Source organism: Musa acuminata, chromosome BXJ2-5, assembly GCF_036884655.1.
Source record: "Musa acuminata AAA Group cultivar baxijiao chromosome BXJ2-5, Cavendish_Baxijiao_AAA, whole genome shotgun sequence".
In the NCBI taxonomy this organism is placed as follows: Eukaryota; Viridiplantae; Streptophyta; class Magnoliopsida; order Zingiberales; family Musaceae; genus Musa; species Musa acuminata.
In genome coordinates this window covers 44,861,042-44,879,932 of record NC_088342.1, presented here as the reverse complement: position 1 = coordinate 44,879,932, position 18,891 = coordinate 44,861,042, and the positions used below count along the sequence as shown (strand labels likewise).

General features: G+C 38.7%; 1 protein-coding gene across 1 annotated transcript; it reads right to left on the bottom strand.

The window, feature by feature from the left end:
• Positions 1-6: 6 nt before the first annotated feature.
• On the bottom strand, positions 7-18,819 carry LOC103985991 (DNA repair and recombination protein RAD54). The gene is made up of 21 exons (XM_009403849.3): positions 18,491-18,819; positions 16,997-17,377; positions 16,578-16,664; positions 16,206-16,446; positions 15,958-16,083; positions 15,724-15,780; positions 15,553-15,639; positions 13,202-13,297; positions 7,924-7,974; positions 5,568-5,642; positions 5,391-5,477; positions 4,671-4,762; positions 4,456-4,588; positions 3,092-3,211; positions 2,890-3,003; positions 2,720-2,803; positions 2,487-2,564; positions 2,364-2,422; positions 1,556-1,760; positions 1,372-1,470; positions 7-743 (listed from the first exon to the last, which is right to left on the bottom strand). Exons 1-21 carry the CDS (start codon positions 18,682-18,684, stop codon positions 405-407), a joined length of 2,805 nt encoding a protein of 934 aa, XP_009402124.2. The 5' UTR covers positions 18,685-18,819; the 3' UTR covers positions 7-404.
• Positions 18,820-18,891: the final 72 nt, after the last annotated feature.

The window sequence follows — 18,891 nt, the reverse complement described above, 5'->3', positions numbered from 1 at the left end:
GTGCGGTGGTCAAAACCTTGGGGCGACCTGGATCCTTTAGATGAGCCCAATTGTCAAAAGCTCAACTATTACAAAGGGAATGACTTGTCACGTTGCAATCGATCAGAGTTTGGCACAGCACAAACTCGAGTGTATTTGTATAACGATTCAAGGATCAGAGGCCTTATTGTCTGACAGATACAGGCAGAAAAGCAAATTCCTTTGGCAATAATGTTGAAGAGAAGCCAGAAGAACCTGCAGCTTTATTTCTTCGGAAAATATGCTTAACCAGGACAGCTCTTCTGGTTTCCTTCTTCTCCGTGCTTATCTTTCCAAATTCCGATTGAAGCATCTAGCCAGCTATGCCAACTTTGGCATGGTCTCCTAGGTGACTGTATGTTCAACAAGATGCCAGATCTGTAGATTTATGTGAAATCATCATCAGATAAACAAGAAGCAATAGGCATCCTTTTGAGAGAGGATTGGTCACCAAAAGAGACGTTAGACTTCTTAAGCAAATGCAACTTCCGCAATGTTTTCATCGACTTGGGTTCTTTGGACAGGGGAGTGTCTAGGCCGCTGAAACTCTTCAGGCAAGTGTTTCCATTGGATTTTGTAGATTGTTGCTTAATTTGCATAGGCAAGAACATTGATTTCCCATCTTTCTTCTCATACTTTTGGTTATCTAAATGCTGAGTGGATCTTACTCCTGATTCAACTGGAACAAGTTTTCCATCCACTTGATTAGTGAAAACAAATGTGACCTGCAATTATGATTCCAAGTCATGTTAGCAAATCGTTGAGCTTTAGCAGTGGAAGTCATCAGAGTAGTTAACAATAGTCAAAACAATGGCCACTTTCAATTCACTGTGCAAGTACAGGGAAAGGCTTCTCGAGCTTATGCAACTGCAAATAAAATTTCAGGTTTTTTTTTCCAAAAAGATAAATATATTATCTAAACTGCAATACAAACAAAGAAGGAAAAATATTCTACAGTTATTTCAGGTTATTCTACAGTTTTGTTTCATCCTACAAGTTAGAAGGAAAAATATCAAGGAGCTGTAAATTAAATACTGCAGAAACCTATGACATTTGCTACAGTTAAGGCTTCAAATACTCGATCATATCTATACGAATCAATTTACCAATCCAAAGAACCAATGTTTAACTATATATTTCAGAATCAATTGATATTTTATCTTTTTATTCTTTTTTAATGATACCAGACGGTGCAAGTTGATATGCCGTTTAATACATTGGTTCAGTACTGGACCAATGAACAGTTGTAACTGATATTTAACTGATTTTTAAACCTTCATTGCAATCATGAATCTTGCTAAGCCATCAAAAAGATTTATGCATGTTCATCCAAGCTGTTATAACACAACACACCTCATCACCAGCTGCCGATTGAAGAATTAAATCAGGTACTGTTGCAGGGTTTGAATGATGGCCCCAGCTTCCTAAATCTTCTTCAGACGGGGTTCCAAGCTGAAAAAAGCAAAGTGAACAAACATTCTAAGAAACTAGCTACAATTTGCTTAAGAAAAATTATGAACATTTATGTAAGAGTAACCTGTCTCTGGGAGCTTGTCAACTTTTGCAAGCATCCAGCAATTTCAGCAAATCTGCCAATGTCATTTACTAATCCACTTAGCTTTTGCTTTCCATCACATGAATCTCCACTGTCATCGTCCTCTATCTCATTGACAATGTTATTCACTGCCATCAGACCATCTTCTTTGCAGCGTGCACAGTTCATATTTTCATGAATCTCAGACCTATGAGAAATTATAGCAACTGATTTAGTCGTTAACTGATAGACACCAAACATTTTAAAACTCACTGAATGTACTTGCATGTGGTTTTCACCAACGAAGCATTTGAATATGCACAAACAATGTCGAAAGCTTTAATCCTCTATCATTTGTGGTTGAATGAAGCCTTTCTCAAATCAGCTCTGCCAAGAGCAACATTTTTTAAAGTAACAGAGGCACCATTTTCTCATTTTTGACCAATGTCTGTCTTTCCTCTCACTTTCCTCGGTCGACTCAAACCTCCATACTGGTGCATCCATTATCTTCGTATCGACCAAGTATAAATATTTACATGTTAAATACAAGTAGAATGGCAAGAATAAAAATATGTTCATCAATAATGATTGATCTAACCCCAGTCAAATGCAAGAATTGAAAAATACTAGAGTAACATTACTATTAATGCTCATTGCCCGGAAAGTTTTTCTACCCTTCTAACTGTTTAGCATAGTAGTTTTGCAGCAGAAATACTAACCTGTATTGATTTAAAAACATTATATAACTAAAATTTAAGTCATTTCATCAACCTGGTTATAAGACAATATTCAAATTAGATGTACAAATTACCTGACATTCTCATGAAAAGTGAAAAGATCACGCAGATCTTCTTTTGACAGATGACTCCCCTGTAAAGATGAATATCTCAAGTACTATGCATTGTAAGGGAAGTAAAACGTAGCAAATTTATACCTGTGGCATCTGACTATTTGCTTGTTCCTTTTGAATAACTTTCTGAAGTCCTTCTTTCGACATCTGACGCTGGTAGACCTGCAAAAGATTATATTAATATCAATAATCACTTAGAAGAGTAGACTTATAGTCCATAGTAAATCTATGCAACCAAAGCATTATAGAAATAATACAATGATAAACTATACAGTGGCTTAGAATTATTACAATGTTACAAATCAAAAGGTCCAAACCTTTTCTTCAATGGTTCCTGTGGTCAAGAACCTGTAGATGTAGACTCGCTTCTTCTGCCCATCTCTCCAGACTCTTGCTGCAGCCTTGGGGAAGGAAAAAAGCATATACCCTGAATATTATCAACTTATTGTAACAGGTATAAAGGAAGTCGCTCAGGGAAAAAGAATACCTGTTTGTCATTAGCAGGGTTCCAGTCAGGATCAAAAAGGACCAGGCGATTTCCACCAATCAAATTAAGTCCACAGCCGCCAGCTTTGCTACTTAGAAGAAACAGAAACTCATCCTGCCAGGAAAATGCCAGAACAACTACATAATCAAAGTCGGTGTAATGACTACATGTCAAAACAGAAAAAAAGAAAATAATTACTCACTTTAGATGGATCATTAAAACGATTGACCAACTTTTGCCGCTTTCCAATGGATGTAGTTCCATCAAGCCTCAAAAAGGGATACCTTCTTTCTCGGCACAATTGAGCAAACAGATCCAAAGTCTGAAAGGATTTCAAAACATCAGGATCAATGAACAAACAACTAATGTTGCAACCATAATGCACTATAAGACAAGGCAAGATGGAGAAACAGAAGCATTTGCACAAATAAGTTTATTCAAAATTTTATAATAGAGAACTAAAGACAATTAGGATGTAGTAGGACCAATGGTAAAGTTTCTACAAAAAATGACAATAACTAGTGCATACATATATGGTAACCATATTCAAAAGAGAGGTTTGTCTATCCAATAAAAGCAGTGAGCCAAAAAAAAAAAAAGTTTATTCTATGGCTACAGAACTTTCTTAACTGTGGAGCCTCCTTGGTCCATCAAAGCTATGTTGGTCAATGTATAGTACCACTTGTAGGTATATTCTCCAGCATCGATGCAATCCTTGGTGACAAGCTTTTTGTTTCGTGGCCACTACACTCATATGTAAGACAGAGCATTACCACTTCATCATTTTATTTGACTTCCTAAAGTGTCAAACTTCCTTCACTATGGAGCCGCCTTAGTGCATCAAATCTAAGTTGGTCAATATACAAGTATCAGGCGTATTCTTCAAAACCAATGCAATCACTAGGAGAAACATTAGCTAGCACAAAAAAATATTTACATTACCCTTTGGACAAAGGAGGAAAATTAAAAAATCACTTCCAGTAATTACTTAGGGACCTAGAAATGTAGAAACTTCTTGAGCAACTTTATATTAAAGCATTAGTACATATAATAAAATAAAGGTGAACCGCTAATGTGAAGTCTGAGGAGGATCAATGTATGCAAGCTTCTTGACCAAAGCATCAGTACATATAAATCCCACATTAAAAAAAACTAAGGCATCAACTAACAAAATGAAGTAACCTCTATGCTAAAAAAAGCACAGGATCTACTTTGACGTATCAATAATATCTTATGTTATATTTATTAGTGTTTGACAGTGAATGATAAGCATGTTAGTCTGCAGGACTAAAAAAACATCGAGTAAATTAAGCAACTGTCTAGCATTGCTTCAATAATCTATATATTGATGCCAGCTCAATGGGCTATGTTTTATATTCTATTAGAGAGATAGTTACATCTCAATATGCTTCCCTAGCATTTAATATTTCTTCAAGCATTAACTAGGTAAGACAGAAGCAACTAAGTCTGACAATTTTAGTGAGATAAGTTCTTAATCACTTGAGTGTAGTTGGATATTACAATAATGATGCTAACAAGCCATAATGTCCCAAGTCCCAACAATACCTGAGTGTAGTTGGATACAAGAACAACGCGGTCATCAGTATTTTTACGAAGCTGGCCAAGTAACCTTGCTAGGACATGCATTTTTCCTGACAGTTCCACCCATATTCCACCACCACCAGTCCATGATCCAGATCTACCCAAACAAAACTCAAAATCAAGTAAAAGAAATACAACATCTTGTTTTTATGATAAAAAAAGGACACCGCTGATAATACCTTCCAGAAAATAATTCTGTAGGAAAGAAGCGTATGCAGTCATCAAAACCTGACGTTCCTGAACTTCCACTTTTAATAGAATCATAGATGAGCTGAACAAAACGAGGAATAGAGATCATAGGGTAATAATAAATAACCAAAAATGTGTACATGATTGTTTAATGACCTAAAAGTGTCTTTTGATGATATATAGGTGTATATTCTATACACAGTACTGTAACTTTATACTTTGAATATTAGGAGCCTATGATCATTATATATGACCTTATGAAACATCCATATTAATAGCAATTATCAATGAATTAGTTGAATAACATATTGGTACTTACTAATTTGACAAATTATTAGTTTTGAGACATGGAGCTCAATACCAATACAATACTTTTGATTATATTTTTTTATTATTATACTGAATGATACCAAGCGGTTTCGGTTAGTATATCAGTACCAGCTGGTCCGGTCGATTACTAAACTAGTATTGGAGAGAGATTAAAAGCCTTGCACTAAACGTAATTTTTTATGACATTCCTACATTAAATGTGTGCCACCAGGTAGGAGGCAGAACAAATTGAACAACCATCATCATATAGAATAATAGAACAACAAAGAATCACTTGTGGAACAACTGCATATCGAAGATATGAAATCAGCTCTTATTATTTCTCTTGCAGTAATAGTTTTATAAAGCCTTGCACAAGTCTTGCAAAAATTAATATTTACCTTTGGATGATTGCATAGCTTCTTAAGAGCAGTTATATATGCTAGAATTTTGGATTGCTTCATCTCTTCAGCTATAACACGCTTAACCTATAAAATTCATATATGAAAAATAAGATTTTTTTAGTAAAGTTTATTACTAATTAGCATAATGACGATGAAAGGTAGGTGTCTTCTCACATTTTTTGATTGTACAAAATGATTATAGAGTTCGAGTTGTAAAGGAGTCAGCTTGCAACATACCACTTCAATGATCTATATTTAAATAACCAAGTCAGTAAAAAAACTGAGTTTGATTAAAATACAAATTTAAAGCAAGAATAAAAGATACATAAAAGCAATACAAGCGCCTTGGAAAACTGAGACTAATTTCCATATATACCTCTGCCCTGAGCATAAGGAGCATATGAATAAAGAAAGGAGCTATAGATGGACCTTAATGGTCAACAAATGTACTAAAAATGAAGCAATAAATATGCATAATTATGTTAAATGACATCTGTAATTTCCATAGACAAAAGGAAGTTCACCTTGGTGTTACTCAATTGTTTTATTTGAATGCTAAATCCTTTCTCCCTAACTATGTCCATTATAGATCTTCTCTTCCAGAGTTGCATTAATCTGGGACTATATTACCATTTTAAAATCTGTGATATGTTTTTCTCTAAGAATTACTTTGAAAGGGACCAAATGTCTAAACCATCTAAAAGTCCAACAGTCTTAGGTTTTATAGACCAAGTTTGACCTGCTAATTTGGCATTCTACCATTGAGCTTATATGGCACCAACCTTGTTTGCTATGGTGACCACCACAACCTTTCTTAGAAAATTTTTAAATTGTAGAAAATGATATGATTAAACCTTTTTTTTCTATATTTCAGTCTAATATACTCTTAATTTAAAATGTAAAATAAGATTTCAATGTGCCCAAAATATGTACTAGGCGTCCATTGAACCATATCCCTTTCACTTAAGAACATCTGAGTCCCTAAGTTGCAAAAGTAAAATCGCCATAGAAAAAGTGAGCTAATATGCATTTAGTTCTATAAATGGCACTCATCCTGCTTCCATGATAAGAAGATTTTAGATAGATTCATTGTGTCAAAAGCATATAAAAAATCAACAAGTTAGCTTCATATAGTTGGCCATTACTGATGCGACATCACGTGGAAGTTCATGTCAAATACAGGGAAAAATAACCAAAAAAAGTCTATATGGTTGATGGAAGAACGTCTGTTACTAATAAACAATTCTGGTATGAATGGAACTGTTTTTAACAATATTAATAGCTGTGAAGTGCCAGGAGCTGCATGATCGGCCTTCCCAAAAAGTTAGTAATAGGCATAGGTTTGGCTTGATAGTTGTCAATGATGATATATTTTACTTGCAAAATTGACTATTTTGATTTACAGATGGAGATAAAAGATTTCTTTCTTTGTTGTTCTAACATAAGATAGATATAGAGATAATACCCCTGTGCCTTAAATTTGTTTTGAGATTCAGCAGTTTGAATCATTTCGTGTGTGGAAATGTAATGATTCATTTAATTATCAAAAGAAGCCAAAAACTCCCATTGGTAGCTGGTACAACATTAGATAACTGTAACACACATGCACCAATACCAAAAAAAGTACCAAATAAATGAAAGCCCAGAAGCTACCATGACAAACTTCTAATATTGATCAAGTTAAAATATGATTTTCCCAGAAAACCAAATACAGAACAATGGCAATGTAACAAGCATAATAAAAACACAGGCCTGTTTGATTAACAGAACAGTTGTAATTTAATGTTTTATGAATGAAGTTATATGTAATATTTATATATATGCCTTATGATTGATGTTATGTGTTGATTTTTAATTGCTTCTATTTAAATCATTTTGTTGTATGATTAATAAAATGTTATAAAATTATCAAAGAAGAGAAATAAAGGTCTTAAATAAATTATAAGTGCAGGAAAGATTCGTCTGGCATGGATATTGTCCACAGCAATCAACATTGGTCCATAATGAAACTTGGTACAAATTGATGTTGGTACCCTGGATCTGAGATCAGTATTGGTATCGAATTAATCTTTTGGACCTTGCTTCGAACATTCCCACCATGTTCTTGTAATTTAAATGTGACTAATGTAGAGCTAAATAAAGTGTAACCATACAGAATTGCATGACAGAGTGGCTTTGTGAATGTTACAGATGAAACAATAATCTCGCCCAACTGGTAGGTATCAAAGCCAACTTAGTTACCTTGGATGGTAGAAGGTAACTAATCCCTAGTGATAAGTGCTTAACTACTATCAATTAATAGCCCATTGACATGCAGACTGGTTACAATGGATGATTAAGAATGTGCTAGATTTGATATTATTAAGAGCCTTAATTTCAATGTTAATACTTATCTTACAAAAAAGTTAAATAATTTGATGTCTAGAACTACAAAAACCTTGAGTTGAAAAAAAGCTAGCCACTTTTCTCATAACAACAAGAATTTCAACCTCATCTTTAGCAAAATTAAAGTAATGGAGAGGCAGGATACCTTAGGTGGTAAGTGATTTGACAACAAAGTATTCGTCCTCCTCAGTATAAACTGAAACATAAGCAGATAGGTTAGAAAAAATCATCACAGCAGGATAAATTGTTGCCTGACAAACCAATGTTGCTGATGTACAAAAGGAAAAAAAATTGCTATAATGAGAATGTACACTAGTTTTCACTTGATAAGTGGGATTTCATGATAGTTCTGTGCCACTCTCTTAATAGTTAACATAGTGACACGGACTTAGCTGGTTTTGCCTAAGTCGTGCGGCACCCTTGCGTGTCCGTCCGCAAAGGTCAGCCTCCCCGAAGACTCCCATTGTCCCTTAGGACCAACAAAAGAGAGAACAGGCAAGAGAGAACGCCTCAATTGGGATCCACAAGCAAACATGTCCGAAAAACACTTCATAGACAATGCAAATTACAAACAGACTTTACAAGCTCTGAACAGTGGCACAACAAAGGGTAAAATGGTCCATTACAGACCGAAAAGTTCTCGTACGTGTCCACATGACACAACCTTTATTTACAAGCCTAAAGAGGCCACCACCCAACTAAAATGGGGCTATTAAGCCTTCGGCCGCCCCTTTACATTCTGTACAAGGCATGAACATGCCAAAAGACACGGACATATATAAGCATTACATCAAACACCCTGTTTCAAAGTTTGTCCGTGACATTCTCCCCCACTTATACCTTCGACGTCCTCGTCGAAGCCTTTGTGAACACTGCAACTCTTCGCCTTTGCTGAGTCTTCAATCTTCTGCTCCAGCTGCAATGCGCCTCCTGGCTCCCAGCTGCTCTCCGCTGCTGTTTTTGAGTAGTCGAACCTTTGATCCGCCATGCTGCTTCAACTCGCCAATGACTCTGACTCTGGTGTGGGGTTGGCAGAGTTGTGTTGATCCTCGTTGATTCCTGCGGATCTCCCAGATGAAGGAAAAGACCATCCTTACTGCGCCAGTCTCTCAGAAATTCCACATGCTGCTTGAACTGGGTGGATGCTTGTTGGAGCTTTAACGAGCATCGTCTCGCAAACTTCTGAAGTTTTGGGTCCTTCCTCCACAAAATCTGCTCATTGACTCTTCTTTCAGTTAGTTGTCACATCCAAGTAGGCTCGCATCACTTCCGCTTTCGATTGGCATTTCGTTGGGAAATGAAGCGGACAATCTACTCTCAGTAGCACTGATCACCGTTGGTGAGGATTTGACAACTATTGTCTTCCATTATCTTTGAAGGGTCTTTGAACTTGTGCAGAGCTCCTCTGCTGGATAGATAAGAGAATTGGGGTACTCGGTTTCGCCCATTCTCTTAAGAGTTGAGAAGGCAAAGGTTACTTGACTTCGCCCGCCTCCTCGAGGTTGTACTTCATGCATCGAGCTGGTTACTGGTATTCGCCTGCTCTTTGCTCACACTTCTGAAGCACTTGAAGTGTTTGCACTCCTTGCATTGTGTTAGCTACTGTGATTCACCTTCTCAATGCCATTGAACTTCTGGAATGCGGGAAGTTTTCACCCCAACTTGGAGTAATTCTCTGATAGATGAGGTCGCCTCTGGGATTGTACCGTCTTCTCCATCAACCCTGCCGCCTACTCCACTGAGTAGCAAAGGTACAGCACCGCGTACTGCCTGCTTCGTTCCTTGGTCGTGCACTATTGCATGACCCGAAGTCCTTCACTTACGGTTGTCTTGATGAGAAGCACACTGACACCGGTCTTACGAAGTTCCTCGGCCTCTGCCCTTCAGCCTTGTCCCGGTACTTGGAGATTACCTCTGCATGCTCCACCTCCTCGGCCCCTTTCACGACCAAACGCTCTCCCTCCGTGAGAGCAAGGGATCAGTGACTTTCACGGAAGTCCCGCCTCTACGGTACCATGGCGCTGCCATGCCCATGGCACTACTATCCGTCGCCTCGCCTCTGAATCCCTTTTCTTCATGATCAGTAGAGATGTCTCCGTGGCACTCCTCTGAGTCCACCTCCATTCTAACTGATGCTTGATTTTGGGTAGCTAAGTCCCTCTGGACTCGTCGTCGCTTCCTCGCCCCTTTCGACCCCCTGCTTCAACACCTCTGTGTTCTCCAAGCAACTCCTTCTGGTCGATGGAAAGACAGACTGCACTCCCATGCATGGCCTCTGCCATCGCATTGTAGGGTTTGCACCGATTCTGTTCTCCATAGCTTCCTTGGTAGCAACGTTCGCTTACTCGGCCTTGTCCTCTGACTTGCCGGGCTCCCTAAGCGAATATGAGCTCTGGAGCAGTCCAACTCTCCAGCTGCTTCGATCATACCTCTGCATGATCAAGTCCCTCCCATGGAACTCACTGGTACTTGCATTCGAACTTTTCCCTTGGTGGAACCCAGCCCCCATATGCTGATGACCAAGGTTTTCATCCGATGCAAAATTCGGTGCACGCCCGGAAGACCCGCCTCTGCGGTACCATGGCCTTCACTCCTTGAATCCATAGCCCTTCTTGCCGTCGTGTTGTTCACCAAAGCGGAGTTCCCAGTAGCTCCCGATCATACCTCCATATGATCTCATCCCTCACGGGACTTGTCGTGTGTATCGCATTGCCACGAACTGTTCCACCACGATCCGCTGCACCATGTCGCCTCCTGGTGACATCTCCATTGCATTCTGATCCTTGTGGAATAAACTCGAATTGTGAACCCTCCATGTGTGGCCTCTGCCAATACATCGCAGGGTCTCATCCACCTTCGATTTTGTTCGCTCCTTTGGCAATCAACCTTCATCCACCCACTCTTGGGCCACACCTAGATGAAGCACCGCTCTAGGACAGTCCGTCGCCTAGTAGCTCCCGAAGTCCCCCGACTTCGCTGCAATTGGTGCACCATTGTCTGGATCCTGGGCCTCTACCCCTACCAGCACAATCTCCGCTGCGCACCGCTTCCTTCATAGCAACTCGAATGGCAACACTGTGGCATATTCTTCAAGAGTACCTGCCTCTGCGTCCTCTTGCCCCGTGCTAAGGCCTTCTGAACCCAACTTCGCCTCCGCAAATTGAGTCGCCTTAGTTCCTCCCTCAAATGCTTCTCCGAGATAAGGTGCATCTGCCCCGAAGCTCCCTTCGTCTTTGGCACCATGCAAGATGAGTCTGCTCCGTCAGAATGAAGGACCCATGGAACAACATGATCCTGCTCTTGCCTCTGCAAGTGTTCATGTCCTTGACCCCTGTCTAAGGAAAGCACTGTGCCTCTGCTCCATGTTCCAACTTCTCTGCTGGCTCCCTTCATGCGGCTTGGGTACTTCGCCAAGTTACACCCAAGTTGCTCCGCTCCTCGTTTTCGCATTGAGTCGATGGTGGCCCTCGTGCCCACCATTCCACGGGTCAGCCCTCCCTTGAGTCCGATCTCATATCGACTCCAAGTGTGCCTTCATCTGTGTTGCTCCCCCACTTGATCTCGCAATGCATCCACCAATGCATTCTCTCAAGCGAGATCATGCGACGACTCCTCGCCGCTTGCTCAGTCCATCGAGCTTCGTGGAGTTGTTCTTTATTGAGGTACTCCTCAACATGTGAAGTCCGTCTCACATGATTCTCCCTCTGGAGAGCTGAGACTTATCCCTCCTGGATAACTGTCCCATTGGAGCAACATCTCTCTTCGTTTCGGAGACCACCATCCCCTTGGACTACTCCGATCTACTGAACAAACTGTGCATTGTTCTGCCTCCTGCAAACGCACTTGCTAGATTGCGACTCCCCGTCAATACAGCCACCACTGCACCTCTCAAGGTCTAGCAACATGTTGAACTCGTTACACACTTCAGCCTCCTACGGACATATCCTTCACATGCCGAAGAGAAAGTTTCAATGCTCCATGGTGCCGAGTCTCGGCCGCCTTGGGATGGCCGCGAACACTCCATCGTTCGCATACAAACCCATGCATGAGTACCGAATTCTTTGAGTTAGCAATTCCCCTCACCTCTGTGAGCTTTGCACAACTCTTTCGATCGCTGAACAACTCATTCCACCTTGCATGGTCTCATTCTTGCCAAGCGCCTCGCTTGCCTAGAGCACCATCAAGTATAGTTGTCAACGTTGAGCCGTAGCTCAAACTCAGCCACCCCAACCTTTGTGCGCTCCAAATTCTTCCAAGCTTGCCTGTTCTCGTAGTGCCTCTTGCGCGAAGGGTTGGCCATTCCTCTGAATACCAATGTCAGATGCTCGCTCCTCTGAGCGACTCTTTTCCCTACATCTCCATGCCCGTTTTCCCCCAAACGGTCGCGCGTGTGCTGACTGCCCTCAACGCAGCCCCGCTAGGTCCCCCACGTTTGCATGCTAAGTGTTTCTATGAGTGCTTGTCCGGCTCTGATACCATATGACACGGACTTAGCTGATTTTGCCTAAGTCGTGCGGCACCCTTGCGTGTCCGTCCGCAAAGGTCAGCCTCCCCGAAGACTCCCATTGTCCCTTAGGACCAATAAAAGAGAGAACAGGCAAGAGAGAACGCCTCAATTGGGATCCACAAGCAAACATGTCCGAAAAACACTTCATAGACAATGCAAATTACAAACAGACTTTACAAGCTCTGAACAGTGGCACAACAAAGGGTAAAATGGTCCATTACAGACCGAAAAGTTCTCGTACGTGTCCACATGACACAACCTTTATTTACAAGCCTAAAGAGGCCACCACCCAACTAAAATGGGGCTATTAAGCCTTCGGCCGCCCCTTTACATTCTGTACAAGGCATGAACATGCCAAAAGACACGGACATATATAAGCATTACATCAAACACCCTGTTTCAAAGTTTGTCCGTGACAATAGGGCAACCCACCATTCAAGCTGCCATAATGACGGCATCAGTGAACATTGGCTTAAGGGGGGAGACTATTTCAACAACTGATGCTTGTCATATGAAATAGCTTAATTGCAACAAGAGGCCACCCTCTGCTCTCCACATATATACAATAATACAAATACACGTACACACATCATATATCTGTTACCACCTATGGTTTTTTAAGGAATTTATTATTCTATATATAAGCATTTACATGCATATGTCCCTCTAAAAAGTTAACATATATACCCTTCAAGATTCAAGATTATTACATATAAATCCTAGATTCTAGGCGTTTTATTTATAAATAGAAAAAGGAGAATTTGTAATGGCATGCATGAAAGTATGACTTTCATAGTGATGTGTTGCTTATACAAAAATGAAGCATACGGAAAAGAAAAAAAGAATGAAGCTTGCACTCATAATCATGCCATGTGCAGTATGACTTTTAAGGCTTGCATTTTTCAAGAAAGATTACCTGGTTTACTTTTGCACTCAGCTCAGCAGATCTCTCAATACCCAACTTCCTTTCTTCTAAGGTTGCTGTAGGCTCTCTTCCAGAAACAACTGGTATCTTTTTTAAAGCCATAAAAAATAAGTTAGGTCAAGAAATTACAGTGATAAAAACTGCAAATATCGCCTAAGTATATAACTAAATATTAGTGTCATTCTCTATCATCAAAACAGTTGCCACTAGCTAAATCTAACAATCCATCAATTCTTTTGAGCTAACGATAGGAAATAAGTTGTCGAAAGATTAAAAAAAATCAAGGAATCATTTCTTATAAAAAAATGGAAAAAGAAGAGTAAATCTAAGGTTAAAATGAATCACCATATTCTGTTAATTCAGCAACACAGCCAAAGTCAGAAGACCAACAAAGAGAATATGCTACTCAATTATAAGTTTAAAGAATACTACTGAACATGAATGAAGCAATGTTAAACATTCAAATGCAATTGCACATAATTAAGCTGTTTTGCTTTTCATAGGAGAAAATCAATTTGGAGAGTGGATGATGACAAAGGGTGATACCCCATCATGGTACTTTATGAATAGCCTCATAATGCATGTAAGGATAACAGGTTTTACTGATACCAAGGCAAACAAACAACTGATGTTTGGCCATTTTCAAACTAATATGGCATTCCATGGTCATATGACTGCTAAAAAACTGACTCAATGTGTTGCCTAAAATTTTATAAACATTTTCTAGATGATTTCGAATAAATGTCAAAACCAAAAGTAGGTTTTCATATGCAATTCAAATATGGTAATATACCATGAATTGCAGTCTGCTTTTAAGAGTATGACAATTGCATAACAAACTCGAGAAAGAGTTAGTCTAGTCCAAATTGTAATGGGCTGCTGACAAATGTCTGGTTTCTCATGAATTTTACTTGCAGTATCAGTATCCCCATTCCTACCGAATCCTTAAAGGTAGATGCCCCCTGCCCGTGCCACACCATGTGATGAGCACAACACACGAATGCCACAGCATAACATGACACTGAATGTGTTATGATAAATTAACATGAAATTTAATAAAAGGAAATACTGCAGCAATATTACATATTAGAATGAAAAAAAAAAAAAAAAAGTTTACAATAATAATCATTATTAGTACTATTATTATCAGATTTTTATATGTATTAAGCCCTTGCCAATATTTGTACTATCATAAAAATGCAATCTGATAAGGACAAGCATGACACATGCCATTCCATGTTTTCTCAAGCACATATTAGCACACTAGTTATGGAGTACTCGTTGGCAGTTTCTGCAAGGTAATAATATTATGGAAACTCAAACAAATCAAATTTATTAAGGACAAAGAGTTCCCTCTAATAAACATTTGCCATTAGTTTTTCATTCATCTAGTTTTTAAGTTTTATTTTTGCAGTACTTTTAATCATGACAAGTGTGCTTGTTGTGTTAAACTATTATGTATCAAGACTGGCTGCAAAGGGTTTCTACAAAACTTGTATAATATTTATCAAATTATTGGTTTTTTAACACCAGATTCTAGCCTATAAATTATTATCTCAAATTTCCCCTGATAAAGGATATTATGTAATCAAAACTTAGAAATAGCCACTTAGAAGGCTTATATTTTTTAACATACGACAGTAGAAAATATGGTAGATTAAATGAAATCAGGTAATCTGCATTTATAAGGTTGACCTCCATGTTTTTGAACAAAAAACTCTGTGCAAATGTTCTATAGATGGTTATACTTAAAAAGTTTAAAAGCAGCTTTGGGGTGCTCAAACTTAGAAGATCGAAATGATTAAATTAATGAAGAAAAGGATATGACTTGGTATGTTTGGAGATTGAGAATCATTCGATGCTCCATTATTTGTGTGATATACACTGTAATACAATAAGCATTATAGTATCGTACATATTCAGGGACAAGATCTAGAATTAGGAGAGCGAGTTCAATGAAATAAGCTAACAACATAGACAAATCCTGCAAGACTAGCCTATAAAAATTTAGTGCACCTTTTACTTGTAAAATACCAAATAACATTAATTTAAATTGATTAGAAACAGTCAACTGCAGTTTCATGCTTTTATATTTTCATCCATTGCTTTTACAACATCTAGTTAACATACAGAGAATGGCTATGGGTTAAGCATCCATATCAGTTATTATGGTTTACCTCGTCCAACAATTTCATATTCAAAGAAAATCAAGAAACCTGCCATGGCTCATTGATGTCCACAGAAAAGAAAAACACAATTCTGATACATATAGCAGAAGGTAAAAAAGTAACATTCATGTAGCAGATATTGATAATGACTACAACATCAAGGTATCGACTTACTTCATAGTACTTCCGGAAATATGTAGCATCTCCCAGAATTCCTGGATTTGTGAAGTCTACCATGGCAAAAAATTCTTCAAGATCATTCTATCAAAACTGAAGTCAGTTCGTATAGAACAAATTTGGTAGAATGAACTTGCATTATGAGAACCACACAAAGAACCATGTTACCTGCATGGGCGTCCCTGACAATAAGATACGCCTTTTGCAAGGTAGAGAAGCCAATGCCTGATACAAAAAGGAGATGCACCATGACCAAATCTTGGGTTTCAACAAATACTGAAGACAAAAAGAACAATGCACATATACGCATACTACAACCCATGGTTTATGAGAAGCATCCTTCTTCACATCTCAACATAGCAAATGAACATTTTCTTGAGAAGACTAATTAGCTTTACATACCCTATTGGTTAATGTCTGATCATTTTTCAGCCTGTGAGCCTCATCACATATGAGAAGATCACAACTTCCACCTTTTTCAAATTTTGATGAATGCATTCGAAATGTCTCATAAGATATGATGAGCACCTGAAAGAATTTCATGCATCAAGTACTCTTCTTAGAAGACATACCCTCTATCCACTGAGTCATCATATAGATGATTAATACTGATTCAAAGTTATTGCAATTGGAAACCAAAAAGAATAAACCTGAAAAGGGCTGCAGGGTCTTAAGAAATTCTCAATCCCTGATAAGACATCTGCTCGTGTGCTTTCACAAAGAGAAAGAAGCTGAACTTTTCCTCCAATCCACTTGTTAATCTCTGCCTCCCAATTGCTAACAAGGCTTGTGGGAGTCACAATCATAGCCCTCTTAACCATTGGCTGGCCATCAAAGCCCTGCCGAAGCAGTGTATACAGCAAAGTAATTGATTGTAAAGTCTTCCCCAATCTGGAAAATTTTAAAAAAGGATAAGAAGTAGAGGTTTAGTAAGTAGTAACTGCAGAAACTAATATATGTAGAGCATCTTGAATCACAACAATGCAGAACCATATAAAAGAATTTTAGATAAATATATTTACCCCATATCATCTGCCAGAATGCATCCCGAGATACCATCAGAACCAGATAACCCAGAAACACATTCAAACATAAACTGAACTCCTTCTCTGCACAAAATATAACCATTGTGTCAAAGACCTCCTCTTGGCAATCTTTTGTCCTTTTATCATTTGACTTATTTTAAGTTCAGCTTCAGTTCACGGTCAAGGCACATGTGTGATTAGGCACTACATTGATATCTTACCTTTTCTGAATAAAGAGCCCGATAGAAGGGCTAGTAACCAATAACTAGAAAAGGCAACAAGGTAAAATTCCATGCTACAATTTAACAAAAAAATGGATGTAACAACAAAGAGGACGTTTATTTTCCAAGAAAAAAATGAAAAAAAAAACTTTTTCTTGTCGACAGATACAATTACAAGAGATGTGAGATCAGTACCTTTGATGAGGCCGAAGATAGCGAACAAGTAAAGGATCTACTTCAATTCGAGATACACAATCATTTGACTCATCTGCTCCTTCGGGCAGCCAAAGAACTAAAGGCTCTATCCCAGGGGGCAGAGGCTGATTTCTTTCTTCAGGATCATCATTAGTAAAACTCGGTGAATTCAGAATGTTGCCAATGGTAACCAATGGTATTCTTGAGGAACACCATGGTACAAATCTCTTACGCGCCCAAAGTCGTCGAGTTAGTTCATCATTTTCATCCTTGTATCGGTAAGGGCATGGTGACTTAAAAGGCTTTCGAGCCACCGCTGCTCCGTCAGAGACACATAGAATTCGTGGAATAAGTGGCTGCCTTCTTACAAGAAGATTTCCTCTAACAAGAAAAAGAAAAAAACATCACCAAAAATGAAGCTACCTAAAATCAGAAATAAAACAAAATTCTCTCGGAATCAGAATAAGGAAAGATGAAATATGGAAAGAACGATTTGAAAATTCAACTTCAGTAAAAATTAGGATAAACATAACTAGCTTCTATTGCTATAATATAATGCTTTAAATAATTTCTGAATAAGTACTGATTACGGAATGCATGCTGCTTTGCTTAACAGAAGTCACCAAAAGGTCTAGTTGAATTCTATTTCTCTTGTAAAGGCACAAAGACCAACCTATGGACAACAACTAAGATGTCAAACCAGATTCTCACTAGTCCCCTCTAGCTTGGAACTTTTATTATGTTTTATGGCAAGTCTTCTAGCTTACTGCTATATTTTGGTATATTTTCTTACCTATTAGAGGTGTTAGATCCCAATTGGTTCTAAGACTATTCGTTTTTTATAACAAAACTGAAAAATGAAGACAAGTGATTTCCATTGATAATCAAGACAATAATCCAAGAACATTGATGCTCGTAGCATTTGTATGATTATTTCAATGATTTGAGAGCAACAAACACTTAGGACCTCTAGGTGTTATTTATTTCTTTCTTTTGGTAACAGAAACTTGCGCTTCTAAGCAATATCAATTAGCAACCTCGTTGAGAACTAAAATTCCTTTGTGCACACATCATTATCATTTGGCAAACCAACTCTTTAAATCGATTAAACCATTCATATGTCACACCATTCCACTTGCGACCTTTCCTCAATTTTCTATAATTGAAGCTGTCGTGTTTTATCCAGATTAATAAGTGAAACATGTGTATCCTTATCAGCGCAGAAGGTCCGAGAACGACCACACTCAGTGCGGCAAGAGGTTAGCATCCAAACACGACCATGCGATACAAGTACCATTCTCCTCGAATCCAGCTAGCGAATCAACAAAGAGGAGAAATACTAGTTGGTTATTCTATCAACAAACTAAGGAAATAAAGAACGCGTACACACCCCCACAACGATCAATTTCTGTGTCAAAGGAAACCCTAGATTTCGCAATCCGGCAGATCATTTAAACTAGCGAGCAGTCAACGATGGCGGTGAATCCAGTGTACCTCACAAGGGCGGCGACGTTCTGTGACTTCCGATCTTGATCAGCGGAGCAGGCTTCTTCCGTGCCACTCTCCTCGTCTTCTTCCTCGACTTCTTCCTCTTCTTGTCCTCCGTAGTCGGATTCTTCATCGTATCCTTGATCGGAATCAAAGGAAGACCCTAACTCTTCATCCTCCCCTTCTTGTTTGGAGGTCATTCTTTCTCTTCCTCCTCCAAGTCGAGCGACAGTCTCGCTTCCTCTTCCTTCTTCTGCAAGCCCTGCACGGTCTTTAAACGGATCGAAATTTTGGCGGCAAAGTGGGTAAAGGACGCAAGATGGGACGCAAGTGGGTAAAGTCGCTCCATATATATATATATATATATATATATATATATATAGAGATGTAATGAAGATTACTACTTA

What these genes read in the sequence shown, in the direction of transcription:
- LOC103985991 (XM_009403849.3), bottom strand. Translation starts at nt 18,684, where the DNA reads ATGACCTCCAAACAAGAAGGGGAGGATGAAGAGTTAGGGTCTTCCTTT. An exon ending in TGAGTGCAAAAGTAAACCAG is followed by an intron (nt 7,975 to 13,201) that starts GTAATCTTTCTT and finishes CTTATGTTTCAG; the next exon opens with TTTATACTGAGGAGGACGAA. An exon ending in GTTTTAATGATCCATCTAAA is followed by an intron (nt 3,004 to 3,091) that starts GTGAGTAATTAT and finishes TTTTCCTGGCAG; the next exon opens with GATGAGTTTCTGTTTCTTCT.